Source organism: Acipenser ruthenus, chromosome 4, assembly GCF_902713425.1.
Source record: "Acipenser ruthenus chromosome 4, fAciRut3.2 maternal haplotype, whole genome shotgun sequence".
NCBI lineage: Eukaryota > Metazoa > Chordata > Actinopteri > Acipenseriformes > Acipenseridae > Acipenser > Acipenser ruthenus.
The window spans coordinates 60,611,779-60,631,452 of record NC_081192.1 but is presented as its reverse complement, the minus strand read 5'-3'; the positions used below and the strand labels follow the sequence as shown (position 1 = coordinate 60,631,452).

Here is a 19,674-nt window from a genome sequence, read left to right as displayed (position 1 = left end):
CACAAGGTATCTTATTTCAGGGAACCCGCATTTACAACTGAACTGTTCCTTTATTTGTTTCCCTCAGATCAATCCTTACCTTGTTAAATGTCGACTTGACTCATGCACCTCCATTTCAGTACTTTTGAATTCATTGAGCTCTTTCCGGATAGCTGCCTATAATAAAGCACATTTCAAGGTCAAATCTAGGCTTATATTTAATGTACAGTGCTGTGAAAAAGTATTTGCCCCCTGTCTGATTTTCTGCATTTTTGCATATTTTTGACACTGGATGTTATCAGATCTTCAACCAAAACCTAATATTAGATAAAAGGGACCCTGACTGAACAAATAACACAAAAAATTGATACATAATTCATTTATTTATTTAAGAAAGTTATGCAACACCCAATGCCCCCGTGTGAAAAAGTAATCGCCCCCTTAGACTCAATAACTGGTTACGCCACCTTTAGCAGCAATAACTGCAACCAAACGCTTCCTGTAGTTATTGATTAGTCTCTAACAGCGCCGTGGAGGAATTTTGGCCCACTCCTCCATACAGAACTGCTCAACTCAGTGACATATGTGGGTTTTCGAGCATGAACTGCTCGTTTCAGGTCCTGCCACAACATCTCAATGGGGTTTAGGTCTGGACTTTGACTAGGCCATTCCAAAACTTTAAATTTCTTGTTCTTCAACCATTCTGATGTAGACTTGCTTGTGTGTTTCGGATCATTGTCTTGCTCACTCTGATGGTAAGGGCCAAAGTTAGTCAGATTTATATTGGGCAGGGCTGGCCCAAATCAGGCCTGGTTGTTAACCAAAGTACTCAAACAGCTGACCCTAATTATCCCTTTAATTGGGTTGAGTTAACTGGGGGGGGGGGCAATAACTTTTTCACACCTGAAGATTGCATGTTTGATTACCTTGCACACCAAACGAATGAAAGAAGCACCAAACTTTGGTGTCATTTTTTCTCTAAGACTCCCTCTATATACTACTACAACCCACAAAAAAATCTGACCAAATACAATGTGAAAAATGTGCAAAAATGCAGAAAATCAGACAGGGGGCAAATACTTTTTCATGGCACTGTACCCCAGGAAACTGTTCTTTTACTGTAATGAGTTCAAATAGAATATGGTGTTTGGTACTGCCACAGTAACACACATACTAATATTCAGGAGTCCTTGACAGAAGCAGGGAACAGATAATGTGCCATCATATCATTTAAACATGAATCTATATAATTTATATGCTCATTAAAATGGAAAAAAACTATATTTGCAGATTCACATCAGGAACAATTGTGGACATACTGACATTTATTTCTCCAGTAATAAGAATACTTGCCTCCTTTTGTAAGCATTTCTTTAATATGCCATCTGTGATATAAAATGAAAATCCCCACAGCAAAAGAAATGAGGCAAAACAATTGACTCCCTAGATGGCAGAAGACTGCATATTCAAAAGCATTGTTTTTTGACAAGATAGAGATAAGGTTTAAACTCAATGGGCCTTTTTTTAGGGACCTAAATTAAATTAGAGCTACTGTATTATTATTATTATTATTATTATTATTTATTTCTTAGCAGACGCCCTTATCCAGGGCGACTTACAATTGTTACAAGATATCACATTATACATTATTTCACATTATACAGATATCACATTATTTTTACATACAATTACCCATTTATACAGTTGGGTTTTTACTGGAGCAATCTAGGTAAAGTACCTTGCTCAAGGGTACAACAGCAGTGTCCCCCACTGGGGATTGAACCCATGACCCTCCGGTCAAGAGTCCAGAGCCCTAACCACTACTCCACACTGCTGTAGTTTGCATTCGTGTATTTATTTGTTTACACAAAGGGACCCATTTTAATTATCAGGAACCTTATGACCTGCTGCAATTTATATCTACAAAATAGTGCTCCATGACTAGCCAACTATAAGGATGCTGTATACTACAATGCTTAATTGTGTTTTTGTACTTAGTCCCAGTTTTGCCTCAGTTTAAGATTTAAAAAATAGAAAAAATGGTCAAGTGATGTGTTTTTTCCCCTAGTTCAGTAAGTGCTGAATGTTTCTTACTTTGTCAGCCGCTGTTAGCCGCGTCCATGGCTTGTCTGCACGCCTGTCGTAGTCTTGTGCGTCGGCCAGCTCCACATAGTCACTGAAGCGGATCAGAATCCTCTTTTCTCGCAGCTCCTCTACTGTAGGCCTCTGACTCAGCTGGCAAACAAGGAGACAAAGAGTTTAAATGAAGTAACCAAATGACACAATTGGAAGTGACAAAATCTAACAGATTTTACTACTCATGTCATCCATTTTTTCTAGAATAGGGACGTAATGGACCATACATGTTTTATTATTACTCTTTTTAAAAATTGTACATCTATAGCCAAAAGTTTTGCATCACCCTATATAATTACATAATTTTGCTTCATAAAGGTGAATGAAACCTGCTGAATAATGTTATGTTAACATATAGAATTATTATGTATTTATTTGGCAGACGCCTTTATCCAAGGCAACTTACAGGTGTTACAGGGCAGTACAGAATTACATACCGCTTTGAAGTTTTCCATATACTTAACGAAAAACTGACAAATTAAAAAATGTGACATTTGGAAATCTAACATGAAATACTGTACATAGACTTTTGCAATACCATTTTGTTGTTTCTTTGATTATATGATGTTAAATTAAATTCAGTTCTCAGAGTTAATATGTTATTTAACTGAAATTTAAGCGTAATCAGTTCTGTATAGTTCAAAGAAGAAGGAGCAGATCAAAACTTTCCTTCAGCTTCCCTAATTCTATTTTCTAGTGTTAGTATTGCTGATTGGTTTTCTTTTTTTTGGCTGAAGTATAACTTATAATTTACAAGAGCTGTGATTTGATTTGAATAATTGACTTTCATTATTAGTTTGATCTGAATTGTCCTTATTTTCTGTACTGTTTGCACATTGTTGATACGAGTAAGGGCTACTGACTGTTACCGCTCTACCTAATACTGTGGACTTGTATGTTTATATTGCAATACTTTGTACTACAGCTGTTAACCGTCCCCCAATTTTAAAGCATGCATAATTAAAATCATGGTAGTACTGTTTCCATGTTATTGTGGCTCAGTCAATAGCCAGATACTGGTATCGTAACATTTGTTATCGTGATATATTGTTGGTATTGGTATATCGCCCAAGCAATATCAAACTCTACTTTTCTATTACGGTAAAACTAAGTCTAGATAACGTGTCTACAGCAGCATTGTGTTAAAAAAAGAGCTTAACTGTTACTTTGTTGTGTGGTCTAACCTTTTTTTCTTAAAATAAAATTGCATTTGGGTGGACATTATGCATATTACAGTTTTCACCCTACTCATGAGGAGCTAGATCTTTGCACTATAAATGACTGAACAAAGATTTGTTGTATATTTTCCTGTGTATTTTCTCTTATGTGCTTCCTAGCACAACATGCTGCTACCCTATATTTGAGGTAAATGGGAACCAGAGCATGTGAGCGGAGTGGAGCGCTCATCAACACCGCTCCTCGTTCTCTTCCTCTATGAAACCACTCGCTCCAAGGCTTTTATTTCCCCAGTCCACTCCGCTCCGGTGCTTCTAATTCAGCAGCCAGCTCCACTCACGCTCCGCTACACTGCTAGTGTAAATCACTTCCAAAATCTAGAGATGTGTGAACTGGTTCCTTTGAAATCGGGTAGCCGGTTCCTGCTTTGGTACCGACAACCGGATACAAATATCAGGGATCCGGTTCCAGTGAGTATTATAGTAAAACTGATTATTAAAACATTAATTTCTGTCAAAAATACATTTGAAAACTATAATTGACACGTTCACACTTAGAAAAAAAAAAAAAGGTCTGCAAAATATTTATTACAGCAATAACAGGGTTTTTAAAGTTCTATTTATTATTATTATTTTTTTAATTAGATTTATTTCCCTGTAGAATAATTCAATCTCACTTTTACATGACGTGATGAAAACACTTTGGGTAAAGTGAATCTTCTGCACCTCGATGAGATCATTCGCAAGACAACCCCAAGCCGAACACAACACGATTTCAGCAATCTGAAAAAGTAATTTAAACCCAAACCTATGGGGTCGTATTTCGGCTTGGGATCCTAACATACACTGACCCTTTTGCACATACTATGTGGTTAAAGATTTGTTTAATTGTATAAGCTTTGTGAAATTTGCAGTTAACATGGTTCATATACAAGCAGAAAATGGCTTTCGCTGTTGTAATAAAACTCTTACTGTGCAAATTTGATATTATTGATAATTTTGTTAACTTTAATTATACAGGGCAATTTCATAGATTGCACAATATTGTCGAAGCATCACAAAATCTTCATTGTTTATGGATCATAACTTATATGTACACGTAAACAGCCGAGCCACTTAAAAACAAATTGTTATCTGTTTTTGCATGTCCATTTTGTGCACCTCGGTGGGAGCATTTGGCCTGAGCCCCAGAACTGCATGGCTTTTTATCTTGCATTATTAGTTCCTAAAAAGATTGGGGACAGTGAGTTTGCAAAGAATCTATACCACAAGTGTTGGGCGTATGGATTTTGTCTTGTCATGGCACCAGTCTTTCCTGCTGTGGTTATATTGCCGGATCTGTTTATTTGCATATTGTGAGAAGAATACCTTTTCACAAGATCTGTTTCCAAGAAGATACTGTCAGCTTGGATTTCTGAGTGCATTATTCCTCTTTAGCACATGTCTTCTGCCGTCAAGGCTAATGTAAGTCTGTTGGCAATCCATTTTTTTCTATTTTTTATGCTACTACTTGGACATAATTAATATGCTCACTTTGTTATGCAGGATGACAACTGCACAAAAGAAAATTTGATTACCTGTAAGTTAATTTTCTTTCTGCACATTATCATACATAAGTTGTCCCTCCTTCTCAAAAAGTTAAATCTCAAACAACTTGATATTTAAACTGAACTCTCACTATCAGCATTCTATTGGTACATTGGGCTTCACACAGGCTTACACCCAGTCAGAGCGGATTCCTTCATTAAGCATGACGAGAAAGTGAAGACACAGTCTGTCTCCACCATTATGTTTGTCAAACTCCTATCTTCTACATTTAAAAGCAAACCATTCTACATGTGAAATATTTGCATATATAAACACCACCTGCACATTGATATAAGAAGTCTTGCCCTACATCATCAACAAATATTTTACTTTTTAAAAATGTGCAAAAAAAATGTGTTTTCTGTCATCTTTAGCTTGATCAGTTTTAGCAAATACAGTTAATGTAAATAGCACTACCATGTTCACATCAAAACACTGGGCAAGACTACCCAGATCAGGTCGCCCTCCCAAATTGATGGGATGTCACTCTGAAGCCAACAATGACCTTGAGAGGTCTGCAAAGTTCTGTGTCTTAGATGGGAGTCAGTGTTCACACATCAACAATAAGCTGGTCCCTACAGAAAGCTGGCCTGTATGGACTGGTGGCAAAAAAGCAGCCATTATGTGTGGAGTTTGCAAAAAAGCTGCAGACATGTGGAAAAAAGTTTTGTGGTCAGACGAGACAAAAATTGAACTTTTCTGTCTAAATTCCAAGCGTTATGTCTGGCGCAAGCCCAACACTGCACATTACCCAGTCAACACCATCCCAACTGTCAAGCATGGTGGTGGCAGCATCATGTTATGGGGATGCTTCTCTTCAGCAAGGACTGGGAAGCTTGTCAGGATAGAGGGGAGAATGGATGGTGCAAAGTACAGGCGAATCCTTGAGGAAAACCTGTTTGAGTCAGCCAAGCCTCTGAAACTGGGGAGGAAATTCATATTTCAGCAGGACAATGACCCAAAGCACAAAGCCAAAGCCACACTGGAGTGGTTGAACAAGATAGAAAATTAATGTTCCTGAATGGCCCAGTCAAAGTCCTGACTTGAATCCAATCGAAAATTTATGGTGAGACTTGAAGATTGCAGTCCATCGACGATCCCCAACAAACTTATCAGAACGGGAGCAATTTTCCTGTGAAGAATGGGCAAATGTTTCAATATCCTACTGTGCAAAGCTAGTAGAGACCTATCCAAAAAGACTCATAGCAGTAATTGCTGCAAAAGGGGCTTCTACCAAGTACTGACTTAAGGGACTGAATACTTATGCAACCAGTGAATTTCATTTTGTACATTTTCATTGCAAGTTTTGCTGACATTTAACCTCCTCTGCATATAACAGTGTTCAGTTTAACAAAATGTGACATTATTAGTAGGGGGAGAATACTTCTGCAAACCACTGTGTATGTATAAGTAAAGAGCTATCTTGTTTCTATTATTATTATTATTATTATTATTTATTTCTTAGCTGACGCCCTTATCCAGGGCGACTTACAATTGTTACAAGATATCACATTATTTACATACAATTACCCATTTGTACAGTTGGGTTTTTACTGGAGCAATCTAGGCAAAGTACCTTGCTCAAGGGTACAGCAGCAGTGTCCCCACCGGGGATTGAACCCACGACCTTCCGGTCAAGAGTCCAGAGCCCTAACCACTACTCCACACTGCAGCCCCTATTATCAAGAAGTACAAGACTCATGCTACTGTGTGGCAATGTGCCCCGCCCATGTGTGCATTTCTATATTGTATGTTGCGTGTGGTGTGTTAATGTTGGTGTATAGAGATGGCTGCACGGGATATAAATGGGTGTGAACAGCACGAGTTATTTAAGATGCAGAATTGTATTTTGGCACGAGGATGGCACATCACTTCACGTGCATTTAAAGTATTTAATATGTGAGCACGAGGTTGCACATACAGTGCCTTGCGAAAGTATTCGGCCCCCTTGAACTTTGCGACCTTTTGCCACATTTCAGGCTTCAAACATAAAGATATGAAACTGTAATTTTTTGTGAAGAATCAACAACAAGTGGGACACAATCATGAAGTGGAACAAAATTTATTGGATATTTCAAACTTTTTTAACAAATAAAAAACTGAAAAATTGGGCGTGCAAAATTATTCAGCCCCTTTACTTTCAGTGCAGCAAACTCTCTCCAGAAGTTCAGTGAGGATCTCTGAATGATCCAATGTTGACCTAAATGACTAATGATGATAAATAGAATCCACCTGTGTGTAATCAAGTCTCCGTATAAATGCACCTGCACTGTGATAGTCTCAGAGGTCCGTTTAAAGCGCAGAGAGCATCATGAAGAACAAGGAACACACCAGGCAGGTCCGAGATACTGTTGTGTAGAAGTTTAAAGCCGGATTTGGATACAAAAAGATTTCCCAAGCTTTAAACATCCCAAGGAGCACTGTGCAAGCGATAATATTGAAATGGAAGGAGCATCAGACCACTGCAAATCTACCAAGACCTGGCCGTCCCTCTAAACTTTCAGCTCATACAAGGAGAAGACTGATCAGAGATGCAGCCAAGAGGCCCATGATCACTCTGGATGAACTGCAGAGATCTACAGCTGAGGTGGGAGACTCTGTCCATAGGACAACAATCAGTCGTATACTGCACAAATCTGGCCTTTATGGAAGAGTGGCAAGAAGAAAGCCATTTCTTAAAGATATCCATAAAAAGTGTCGTTTACAGTTTGCCACAAGCCACCTGGGAGACACACCAAACATGTGGAAGAAGGTGCTCTGGTCAGATGAAACCAAAATCAAACTTTTTGGCAACAATGCAAAACGTTATGTTTGGCGTAAAAGCAACACAGCTCATCATCCTGAACACACCATCCCCACTGTCAAACATGGTGGTGGCAGCATCATGGTTTGGGCCTGCTTTTCTTCAGCAGGGACAGGGAAGATGGTTAAAATTGATGGGAAGATGGATGGAGCCAAATACAGGACCATTCTGGAAGAAAACCTGATGGAGTCTGCAAAAGACCTGAGACTGGGACGGAGATTTGTCTTCCAACAAGACAATGATCCAAAACATAAAGCAAAATCTACAATGGAATGGTTCACAAATAAACATATCCAGGTGTTAGAATGGCCAAGTCAAAGTCCAGACCTGAATCCAATCGAGAATCTGTGGAAAGAACTGAAAACTGCTGTTCACAAATGCTCTCCATCCAACCTCACTGAGCTCGAGCTGTTTTGCAAGGAGGAATGGGCAAAAATTTCAGTCTCTCGATGTGCAAAACTGATAGAGACATACCCCAAGCGACTTACAGCTGTAATCGCAGCAAAAGGTGGCGCTACAAAGTATTAACTTAAGGGGGCTGAATAATTTTGCACGCCCAATTTTTCAGTTTTTTATTTGTTAAAAAAGTTTGAAATATCCAATAAATTTCGTTCCACTTCATGATTGTGTCCCACTTGTTGTTGATTCTTCACAAAAAATTACAGTTTCATATCTTTATGTTTGAAGCCTGAAATGTGGCAAAAGGTCGCAAAGTTCAAGGGGGCCGAATACTTTCGCAAGGCACTGTAATTAATTCACGTGCTGGGATTCAAGTGAATAATTAATTAGTAATTGAATCCCAGCACAACAGTATATATAGATGCACGTTTTACTCACTCGGGGTTGTGTGTTCAGTGAGTGGAGAACGGGTGTGGAGAAGGAGGTAAAATAAACGATAACAAAAAGAATAATAATAATAACTGTTTGACTCACCGTGTTCGTTTGTCTGTCCGTCCACCGTTTGTTTAAGTGTTAGTCCGTTTTGTTTATCTGTTTTATTTGGCCTCAAGTGCTGTGTCCTGTCTTCTGTTTGTTTAAACCTTTTATTTATAATAAACCGCGCAACAGCGCTTTCATCATTTCACCTCATCTGTCCTGTCTCTGTGTATTCATTTCCTGGTTCTGATGTCACCACTCAGCCAGCCGTGTGACATACTGTCACAATGCTCCCTCGGTCTGGAAGAAAGAAGGTTCGTTCACCAAGAACAAGTAGAAGAATTGTGAGGAAGGTTAATAACAATCCGAGATTGACTGCCGGATATTCTAAGTGAATTGGCTGCAAGTGGCACTGGGGATTCCATTTCAACCATAGGTCGAGTATTGCCTGGTGAAGGCCTCAATGGTCTCAGGCCAAGGAAAAAGCCACTTGTAGGAAAACGTGACGAGGACAATTTTGCAAAACGGTGCATGAATGATGGATATAAGGTAAGGTCAAAGGTTTTGTGGAGTGATGAAACGCTGGTAGTCGTTACGTTTGGAGAAAGTCTGGTGAGGTGTACAAAGAAAAGAACACCATACCTACTGTCAAGCATGGAGGTGGTAATATCCTTCTATGGGGCTGTTTTTCATCTAATGGCACAGGAAATTTAGTTCAAATACATGGTAAAATGGATTCCATAACATACCAAAAGATATTGGCCAATCATCTGAAACCCTCCACACAAAACTTGGTTTAAAGCGCAACTGAACGTTCCAACATGACAACGATCCAAAGCACACATCAAAATCTACTTCAGAATGGTTAAAGAAGAATAAAATCAAGGTTCTGGAATGGCCTTGTCAAAGTCCTGATCTAAATCCGATTGAGAATCTTTGGTATGAGTTGAAGAAGGCTGTGCACAAGAGAAGTCCTCGGAATTTGAATGAACTAGAATAATTCTGTGTTGAAGAATGTTCAAAAATCACTAAAGAATTATGCCAAAAGCTCATTGAAAAATATCCTAATTGTTTAAAAGGTTATTATTGCTAAAGGTGCTGCAACTAGATACTAATTTCATTTTCCTTGTGAGGGTATGAATACTTTTGAAATTAGCATTTTTTGAGTTTTCCCCAAAAAATGCTGAAATAAATAATTCTAGACATCTAATTCTTGTAACTTTTTTTCCTCATCCACAAAAGATTTCCTATAATTATTTGTTTGAGAAATGTGTAGAAATTGTACATTTCCATTGGGCTTAGACATGTTGCATTTTTCTACTGTGATGCATTATTAGCATCAACAACTTACAATTTACTCAAAGCCTCCACTAGTGTTTTCTACTATTATAACAACTTTGACTTGCATAAAGAAGGAAAAACATTGAGTGAAATAGCTTGCATCACTTGATTTTCAAGGTGTGGTATCCGAACCAACAAATCAACAAGCACAGAGGAACATCATCTGTAATTGACAAACCCAGGAAAGGAAGACACAAAAAGCTGTCTAACAAGGATGAGTAATACTTGAAGATAATATCCTTAAGGATTAGAAAGAAGACAAGCGTTGAACTGACACACAACTGGCAGAAGGCACAGGTGTCGTTGTCCATCCATCAACAGTCCAAAGCACCTTTGACCATTGTTCCATAGTCCAGTTTCTGTGTTCTTGTGCATATTGCAGCCTTTTATTCTTGTTTCCCTTTCGTAACAGAGGCATTCTTATTGCAACACATCCTTTAAGTCCTGATTTCAAGAGTGACCTTTGTACTGTTGATTTGATGGACAATGACACCTGTGTTTTCTGCCAGTTCCGTGCCAAACGTGAGTGAGTGCAGCTTTGTTACATATGGTGGCAGCAGTAGAGAGCGCCCCTATCTGACCCAACTGAAAACTAAAGAATTAAAAAAGATGAATGGAGTGGGGAGACCTGCTAGAGAAATTGGTGCTGTCGACTGCTGCACAACAAGAAGCAAACCGCCTGCAGCGAGAGGCCAGCCGGGTACTGAGGCAAGAGTTGGGGTTGCCAGAACTGGAGGTGTCGGAGCTGGAGGTGGTGTTGGCGAGAGTGGTGTGGCCAGCACCACAAGAGTCACCAGAGGTGGAGCAGAGATTGCTGGCAGCACAGCAGGAATGTGGTGGAGCAGCAGTTGCTACTGAGGGCTACAGACAAGGAGGAGGAGGTGAAGAGTACACCTCCACCACAGCCCCAACCACCACCCATGCGATCCAGTCTGGTGCCACTGGATGCGGTCCCTTGCCCCATACTCCGGGACACCCTGCCGGAATGCCTGGGCCTCCCCATGCTGGACCTAGTGCCCAGGTCAGTGCACCACCATGGTCGCCTGGTCTCCTTCTCCACTCCCCCTGAAACTCCAGACGTCACGGTGCAGGTTGGCTGACGTCACTGGTGTTCCCCCTGCCTTCTGCTACGTTCCCCCTGGCGGATCAGACGTCGCGGCGCCGGATCCAAGGCTCTCACCTCTGTCTGCTGCTGCACCCACCATCCCATTTGGGTCCCTTGTCACCGGTTCGCGGTCCCTTCCCGAAGTCGCTGGAAGATGGATCGATCCGCCCTCAAGCCCGCACACAAAGGGTGAATGGGGACAGTGTGGGACTTGAGAGAGGGTCATGCAATTTTAAAGGTGGAGGGGGAAGTGACCTTGGAATGGCCTGTATGCTACGCACAACGGGGAGGACATGTGGCAGACTAGGGGGGAGCAGGAGAAAATGTAGTCCAGGAGGGGATAAAGGATGACATCTCCCATAATGCCACAGGAGTGAGCCAGGAGGTACACCTGGCTCCCATTAGTATAACGAAGCCCTGCTTAAAAGGGTGGGAAACGCTCCAGTCAAAGCTGTGTGCCAAGCTGTGTGAAGCCTGTGTTCGTGAGTCAAACAAAAAGGTACTGTGTAAAACCTTTTGTGTGTGTTTAAAAAAATGTTTCTGGACTGGTAAACGGCTTAGCCGTCCAGTGTTTAGTAAGGGAATCTTCAAAATGTTTAGTTAGCACTCCAACAAGGAGTTAGGTTTTTGTTTTAGTTTATTTTTTTTAATTTTTTTATTTGTATATATATTACATAATATATAAGGAGGCTGTGTGGTCCAGTGGTTAAAGAAAAGGGCTTGTAACCAGGAGGTCCCCGGTTCAAATCCCACCTCAGCCACTGACTCATTGTGTGACCCTGAGCAAGTCACTTAACCTCCTTGTGCTCCGTCTTTCAGGTGAGACGTAGTTGTAAGTGACTCTGCAGCTGATGCATAGTTCACACACCCTAGTCTCTGTAAGTCGCCTTGGATAAAGGCGTCTGCTAAATAAACAAATAATAATATTATATATCCTTCAAAAAAAGAAACGCATAGCAGATATTTTTTCTTCAATCGCTTAAAAATTGAAAAAAATAATTGTATTTTATTTAAACATGTTTTGCCAGGATCGGAAACGCATTACGTACGCCAAAACGCCAAAACAGGTGAATATTCCCAAAATTAACACCATTTGTTTAAGACTTGCAATATTCACGTGCATTCACTGCACGTGCAAGATGCCGAGATGTGGCTATAGAAGTGGAGGGTTCTCAACTTGCATGTCTTATTGGTGTTCACAATAGACACATTTGAAGTTATGCCTAGACTTACCGAGGCTCAACGGAATGATGCTATTGGACATTTGGAAGCCAGCGAATCTCAGTCCGCCGTGGCATGGCATCTGAATGTTTCCCAGAGCACTATAGGACGACTTTAGCACCGATACCAGCAACGTGGAACAACACTTCACCGCCCAAGATCCGGTAGACCACATGTGACAACGGCAGCCCAGGACAGATTTATACGCCTATGTCATTTATGTGACAGGTTCACCACTGCAACCTCTACAACATCTGCAGTACCAGGAATGCGTAGAATATCCGACCAGACTGTCAGAAACCGCCTACAGGAGGCAGGTATCCGAGCAAGAAGGCCAGTTAGAGGAGTAATTCTTATGCTGCAACATCGTCGACTACCACTTCAGTGGTGTCATAATCACAGAGTATGGCCCATACAAAGATGAAGAAACGTAGTGTTCAGTGATAAATCCAGATTTCTGCTTCGACGTGCAGATGGAAGAGCCTGTGTGTGACAGGTTGACAGATTTGGTGATGGGAGTGTCAGTGGTGTGGGCGGCAATCTCAGACAGTGGCAGAACCAACCTTGTTCATGTTCAAGGCAACCTGACAGTTCAACACTACTGTCATGAGATCATTCAGCCTCATGTGATCCCATTCATGAACCATTGTAATGTCATTTTTCAGCATGACAAGGCATGACTGCACACAGCCCGGGCCACCACAGCTTTCCTCACTCAGAACAATGTTCAAGTGCTTCCCTGGCCGTCTCGATCACCAGACCTGAACCCCTTTGAGCATTTGTGGGACGAGCTTGATCGACGTGTGCGATGACGTCACCCCGAGCCACAGACGTTACACTTGAGAAAGAGTGGGTTGCCATTCCCCGGCATGTTATCCAGGCTCTGATTCGATCCATGGGTAGGAGATGTCAGGCCAACATTGATGCCAATGGTGGGCATACCCATTACTGATTGCTGTAAACCTTGAACTTTGTTTGACCTATGAAAGTGACTTTATTGAATGTCTTAATGATTGTCTATTTTACTATGCAAACTGCCATCCTAAACATATGATTAAAAACATCCCACATGGCCAGTTTAAACATCTAAAAATAATATGTAGTAAAGAGTCTGATTATGATATTCAAGCTAAAGACATGCAGAACTGTTTTCTATCCAGAGGTTACAAAAGAAATATAACTGAAATGGCATACCAAAAAACTAAAACAATATAAAGCAATGCACTTTTAGAAACCACAAAAACTAATTAATCTAGTGAAGATGGAATCACGTTTGTTACTGAACACAACCGTATGTCTAATGAGGTTAAGAGAACAATTTTGAAGCATTGGAAAATATTGAAATGTGATCCACAATTACACACTTTTATTACTTCTTGTGACAGAAATATAATGAGTTTTGGTTGTAAATCTCCCTCCCAACCTGTGAGGGCACAAAGCAGCGAAAGGGAAAGGCTTTGGACGGGCTGGCCTGACAGTTCTTTTCCTGGAACGGGAAGTCAGTCAGTCTGGAAGAAGGCGAGACTCTGTTGCAGGAACGTATTGACCTGAAAGGGAAGCGATGTAGCAGCTGCAGACAGTAAAGAAAGCTGTAATCGTTTACCAAGGGGTCATGCGTAATGGCATAAAGGGGCCGGAGAATCGTAAATCTTTTCCTTCGCTTGGTTTCAGAGCAGATACAAAACTGGAAGGACCGGGAGAGATCCCCTGTGAATTATTGTGAGCAGTATTCGTGAGTGTTTCGTTTGTTTTTGTCGCTGTTAGTAATTATCTTTTGTTTTGTAAATTCACTAGACGGCTAACACGTCTCTGGAACTGTCGCCTTGGGCCAACACTACCCGGAACAACACTGCACTACAGTCACTGTTTAGATTGTTATCACCCACCACCAACACTACTGTACGCACCCGGACTGTTGTACTGTATTGTATTGTATTGTGGGGCAGATAATGTGTACTATTATTTGGTTTGCAAAACCAGTTATTATTGTTTCCTGCCGTGCTCTACACATTGGTGTGTATTGCCGGGGGGATTATTGTTTGGTCACCGGACCTGGATACAATTAAAAACTGTTGCAAACTGGATTATAACGCTCTGTGTTTCATTACTGCACTGCATCACCCCTGCACCTGCACATACCACTTACCACTTTGCCACACTTCTCCACCTAGGTTTTGTTTCAAACGAGGTAAAAATATTAAAGATGAGGTAGTCTCTTCAATGTACAAACCATCAGCACCAAATGAAAATTGGCTAACGAGAGAATTACATGGGGCTTATCGCTGTGGAAGATGTATTCATTGCTCCAATATATACAATACAAAATTCTTTAACCATCCATATTCGGGTCAAAAGTACGAGATTTGTGATTTCATTAACTGTAATTCAACTCATGTCATATATGTGCTTAAATGCCCTTGTGGGCTAGAACAAACAAAAATAAATTTAAAAATATGCATAGCAGAACACAAAGCTGCTATCAGAAATAACAATATGGATTATGCCATAGCGAGACAATTACATTGTGGTTATGCTGAGTTCTACTGTGTACAGGTTGGTGTTATGTAACAGCATTTATTGTAATGCCTGCTTAAGTATCTTCTAAGTAACGGATGACTGGATTCTTGCCACTCTACTAACCTTGGCTCAAATATGAAAGCCATTTCTAAGAACACTGCCATCTCTAGATGCTGCTGACAACAGCCGAACAGAATTGTGTTGTTGATATTCATTGAAGTGGTGCTATCCCACAACAACACACACCCTGGAATGTCATAGAGGGAGGTATCCAGTGGCTATAAGGTCATTTTAAATTAAAAACATTGAACAAATATGTTTAAAGACAACTGTGGCGATAGTCACTTGCAAGCTTCATTGTTAAAGTAACCAACATCTAACACTAAATAACAATTGCAAATCAAAAGATCACAATTTTAAAAGAGAAAACCTTCCTTTCATACCTTTCGGCTTAACCTTCTTTTGATTTCTCGCCTTTCGTCCTGCTCCTCTTGTTCATTCCTTGCTGTAAATGATGGAACAAGTTAAACAAAGGTAACCAAATTTGGCTCTATGTTACAGTATTATTTTCTACACATGGCAAGTACTGTACGTGAATGACTATCTACAGTACTTAAACAAATGCTGACACTCAAATTCATAAAAAAAAGAACATTTAAAATCAACTTATCTTTTATCTGGTGCTGTTATATCAAATAAAAGTGGTTGAGAATGGTGAGGTTTTTAGCCATTTACAGTACAGGGCAGCTTATTAATAACTACAAGGTGTTTTTTAAACTGAAATTGAAGCCATAGGCTTAGAAATTACATATTTGCCGCTTGCTTTTATAAGGCTCTCGATTATAATGCACCTCGGATATAAAGCTCCTACAGCATGTCCCCCAGTTCCCTATACTAGTGATTCATGCAATATTTCTATAGTAAATACAGTACTGGTGTTCAAACTGTAAACCGCTTCTCAGTCTAACTTCCGTTTCTGTCTCTCCCTTTTGATACAGAATCTGAACTGAAGAAAAGCTGTGCTGGCACTTTATAACACAGACATCTTATTCAGCATTTGTTTTATAACTAAATAAATATTAATCCTATTACGTGGTTATCTTTCCTAGTGTATTTACTTTTTTGCTGCAGGAGGAGCTGCAGCTTTCTCCGGGAGACGAGACTCTTCAGCTTTGCATCAGCTCCGCTCCAGCAGCTGAACCTGGGGCGAGCCCATTCCCTCTTCCCCTCTCCCAACCTGCTCTCCTTCACGCACTTGGTTTGCTTGTCTGTCGCTTTGAACTGAACCTCCAACCGCTGTTTAGCCGGGCTATTTATAGTTTAAAAACTGCTAATTAAAATGATCCACGAGTGGGAATCACTCATGGATCACAACGGAAGTTAGACTGAGAAGTTGTTTACAGTTTGTACAACACTGGTACTGTATTTACTGTAGAAATATTGCATGAATCACTAGTATAGGCAATTGGGGGGCCTGCTATAAACACACACTGTCAACATCCCGGTCCCTACACACGGGATGCTACCTCCGCAGTCAACTATTTTGTCTTAATAAAAAGAATGCGCTGTGTAACTACAGTGATTTGAAAAAGTCTTCACACCCTTGATCATTTTTCACATTCTGCTGCCTAAAAAACACAATTAAAAATGCATTAAAGTAGGAGTTTGTTTCACTGATCTACACATCATCATCTACACTTTCAATGTGAAAGAACAATTATAGAAATATTCAAAAAGTAATTAAAAATATATTTTTTTAAAAAAAGTCTTGATTGCATAAGTCTTCACACCCTTCAAACCCAAATTAGCTCAGGTACAACAAACTGCCTTAACAAGGCACATAATAAGTTAAACAGAGCCCACCTGTGTCCAATCACAGTAGTTCAACTGATTCAAATACTCCTGGATGAAGAATCAAGCTGTTTTTGGTGTATGAAGTGAATTTGAAGCAAATGGCAAAACATGTTGAACAAGGAGCTGCCAAACTAACTCTGGGATAAAGTTATTGAAAGGTACAGATTGGGGGAAGGCTATAAGAAACTTTCAGTGACTTTCAATATCCCTTGGGGCACTGTCAGGTCCATCATTGTAAACTGGAAACAGTTTGGCACCACCAAGACACTGCCTCGATCAGGCCGTCCCTCCAAAGTCAGTAGCCATGGCTTAAGGAAACTGCTGAGGGAGGTCACTGTGAGGCCTAAGATAACTTTAAAAGAACAACAGAGGTCTCTGGCTGAGATTGGGGAAAATGTTGACTGTTCCAACAATTTCAATAGTACTCCACAAACATGGCCTGTATGGGAGGGTGGCAAGAAGGAAGCCACTGCTGAAAAAAAGCCATATGATGTGCCTCACAGCTTTTGCAAATAAACACTTAGGGGACACTGCACGCATGTGGGAGGTTTTGTGGTCTGATGAGACCAAAGTGGAACTTTTTGGTCTCAATGCTAAGCGATATGTGTGGCGTAAACCAAACACGGCACATCACCCTGCTAACACCATCCCTACAGTAAAGCATGGTGGTGGCAGCATTATGTTTTGGGGATGCTTTGCAGCAGTGGGGACAGGGAGGCTTGTGAAGATCGAGGGAAAGATGGATGGTGCAAATTACAGGCAGATCCTGGAGGAAAACCTGTTCCAGTCTGCCAGAGACCTGGGAATGGGGAGAAGATTCACCTTTCAGCAGGACAAAGATCCTAAGCACAAAGCAAAAGCAACAATGGAGTGGCTCAGCATGAAGAAAGTGAATGTCCTCGAGTGGCCTAGTCAAAGCCCAGACCTGAATCCTATAGAAAATCAAGACTTGAAGACTGCAGTCCACAGACGATACCCAGCCAACTTGAAAGAGCTTAAGCTATTCTGCTAAGAAGAATGGGCGAAAACTGCACCATCCCGCTGTGCTAAGTTGGTAGACACTAATCCAAAACAACTCATGGCTGTTATTGCTGAGGCTTGCACCAAGTATTGACTCAAGGGGTGTGAAGACTTATGCAATCAAGCAATCATTTTATTTTTAATTACTTTTTGAATATTTCTATAATTGTTCTTTCAAGTTGAAAGTGTAGATGATGTTGTGTAGATCAGTGAAACAAACTCCTACTTTAATGCATTTTGAATTGTATTTTTTAGGCAGCAGAATGTGAAAAATGTTCAAGGGTGTGAAGACTTTTAAGGCACTGTATGCCTCTGAAACTAAAATCATTTATATTGCAACAAAGCTGGAAACTACATAGATCGTTTGAAAAAAGCAGTAATGCAGGCATATATCTCTGTCATGAATGTAGGTTGTCAAAAAGCACTCTGTTTTTTGGCTTGTTCAGCAACCATGCGGCAAAGCAAAATTGATTAAAGAAAAAAAAAACTTGAGGATCTGATGAACTTTTCATGTCAAACTTTTCATGTCAGGTTGATTTGGAGTAAAAGATCAATTTGGGATTCTTGCATGTTGGATTAAGATCTACTGCACTTGTCTGCTTTTTGTACTGCGTTTTAAATATTTAACGAATAAGATAAAGCAAAGGCAGAATACTGCATACATGAGACAAAGAGGTATATGTAATTCTACTTGTATTCACAATCTCATCTCATTAACTTACTCCAACAGTTTATCGTTCATTTTGATTGTCCTTTCGCTATAACGAACCCCTCGATATAACGAACAAAAGGCTTAGACCCCAACAGGTTTGTTATAGCGAGGGTGTACTGTGTATATATATATATATATATATATATATATATATATATATATATATATATATATATATACACACACACACACACACACAGTATATATATATATATATATATATATATATATATATATATATATATATATATATATATATATACACAGTACACCCTTAGAAAGTGATGGTCTCGAGGAGTCGAATGGGTCAAAGTTCAAGTATATTTTCCTATCGAGGAATTATCATTTTTTTTTTCCCAAATGGTTCAGGATGCAAATCTAGCCTTCATCCATGTATATGTGTATATATATATATATATATATATATATATATACACACACACACACACACAGTATATATATATATATATATATATATATATATATATATATATATATATATATATATATACACATATACATGGATGAAGGCTAGATTTGCATCCTGAACCATTTGGGAAAAAAAAAAAGATAATTCCTCGATAGGAAAATATACTTGAACTTTGACCCATTCGACTCCTCGAGACCATCACTTTCTAATCAAACACAAAATGTCTCATTTTCAATCACTCGACAACACCCACAGTACAGAAATGTTCATCAATGATCAACAAAATGAGAATATCTTAGAAAAAATAAAAAATAAAGATGTAAAGCTGGTACAGTTGTATCTCAGAGAAACTAAACGGATAACGACATAGAACGCCTGTACAGCACTGAAAAACACTATTTAAAAAAAAGAAGGGTATCTATGTATTATACAAAATAATAGATGGGCCTCTTCAGTGAGTTACAGGAAACCAATTCCATCTCGGGTTTCTGTGACACCCTCTGCAGTTTTTAAAATAGATAATGATTAGATAATGAAGTAATAAAATAAGACTACAGAAATCTGCATCCCAGATTGTATACATTGTGCTCTGTTACTTACGTTTGAGAATGTTTCTCTGTTCCAATTCTTCTGCAGTTGGCCTCTGACTTAACCGCCTGCGAAATAAAACATGGATCAGTTTCTGAACAATGGCGGCTGGTGGCCCAAACAAATGGGGAGGCAGAAAAAAGGCAGAGTGCTTGGGGGTCCCATTAAGCCCCCAGCAGCAGTATAATCATATCATTATATTCTGACTGACACACTTTTCATATTATTAATTATTATTTATTTATTTATTTATTTATTTATTTATTTATTTATTTATTTGTTAGGCAGATGCCTTTATCCATGGTGACTTAATCCATACATGTCAACAAC

The 19,674-nt window shown here is 39.7% G+C and overlaps 1 protein-coding gene across 10 annotated transcripts in view; it reads right to left on the bottom strand.

Moving 5' to 3' along the window:
* The window catches only part of LOC117400272 (phosphatase and actin regulator 1), a 266,155-nt gene that overhangs the window by 6,153 nt on the left and 240,328 nt on the right, over nt 1-19,674 (bottom strand). For all 10 annotated transcript variants that reach the window (XM_059022608.1, XM_033999946.3, XM_059022611.1 and 7 more), the window contains 4 exons: nt 19,357-19,412; nt 15,184-15,245; nt 2,074-2,214; nt 80-156 (listed from right to left, as the gene is read on the bottom strand). In XM_059022608.1, the coding sequence (XP_058878591.1) occupies nt 80-156; nt 2,074-2,214; nt 15,184-15,245; nt 19,357-19,412 (336 nt within the window). The remainder of the gene's footprint in view (nt 1-79; nt 157-2,073; nt 2,215-15,183; nt 15,246-19,356; nt 19,413-19,674) is intronic.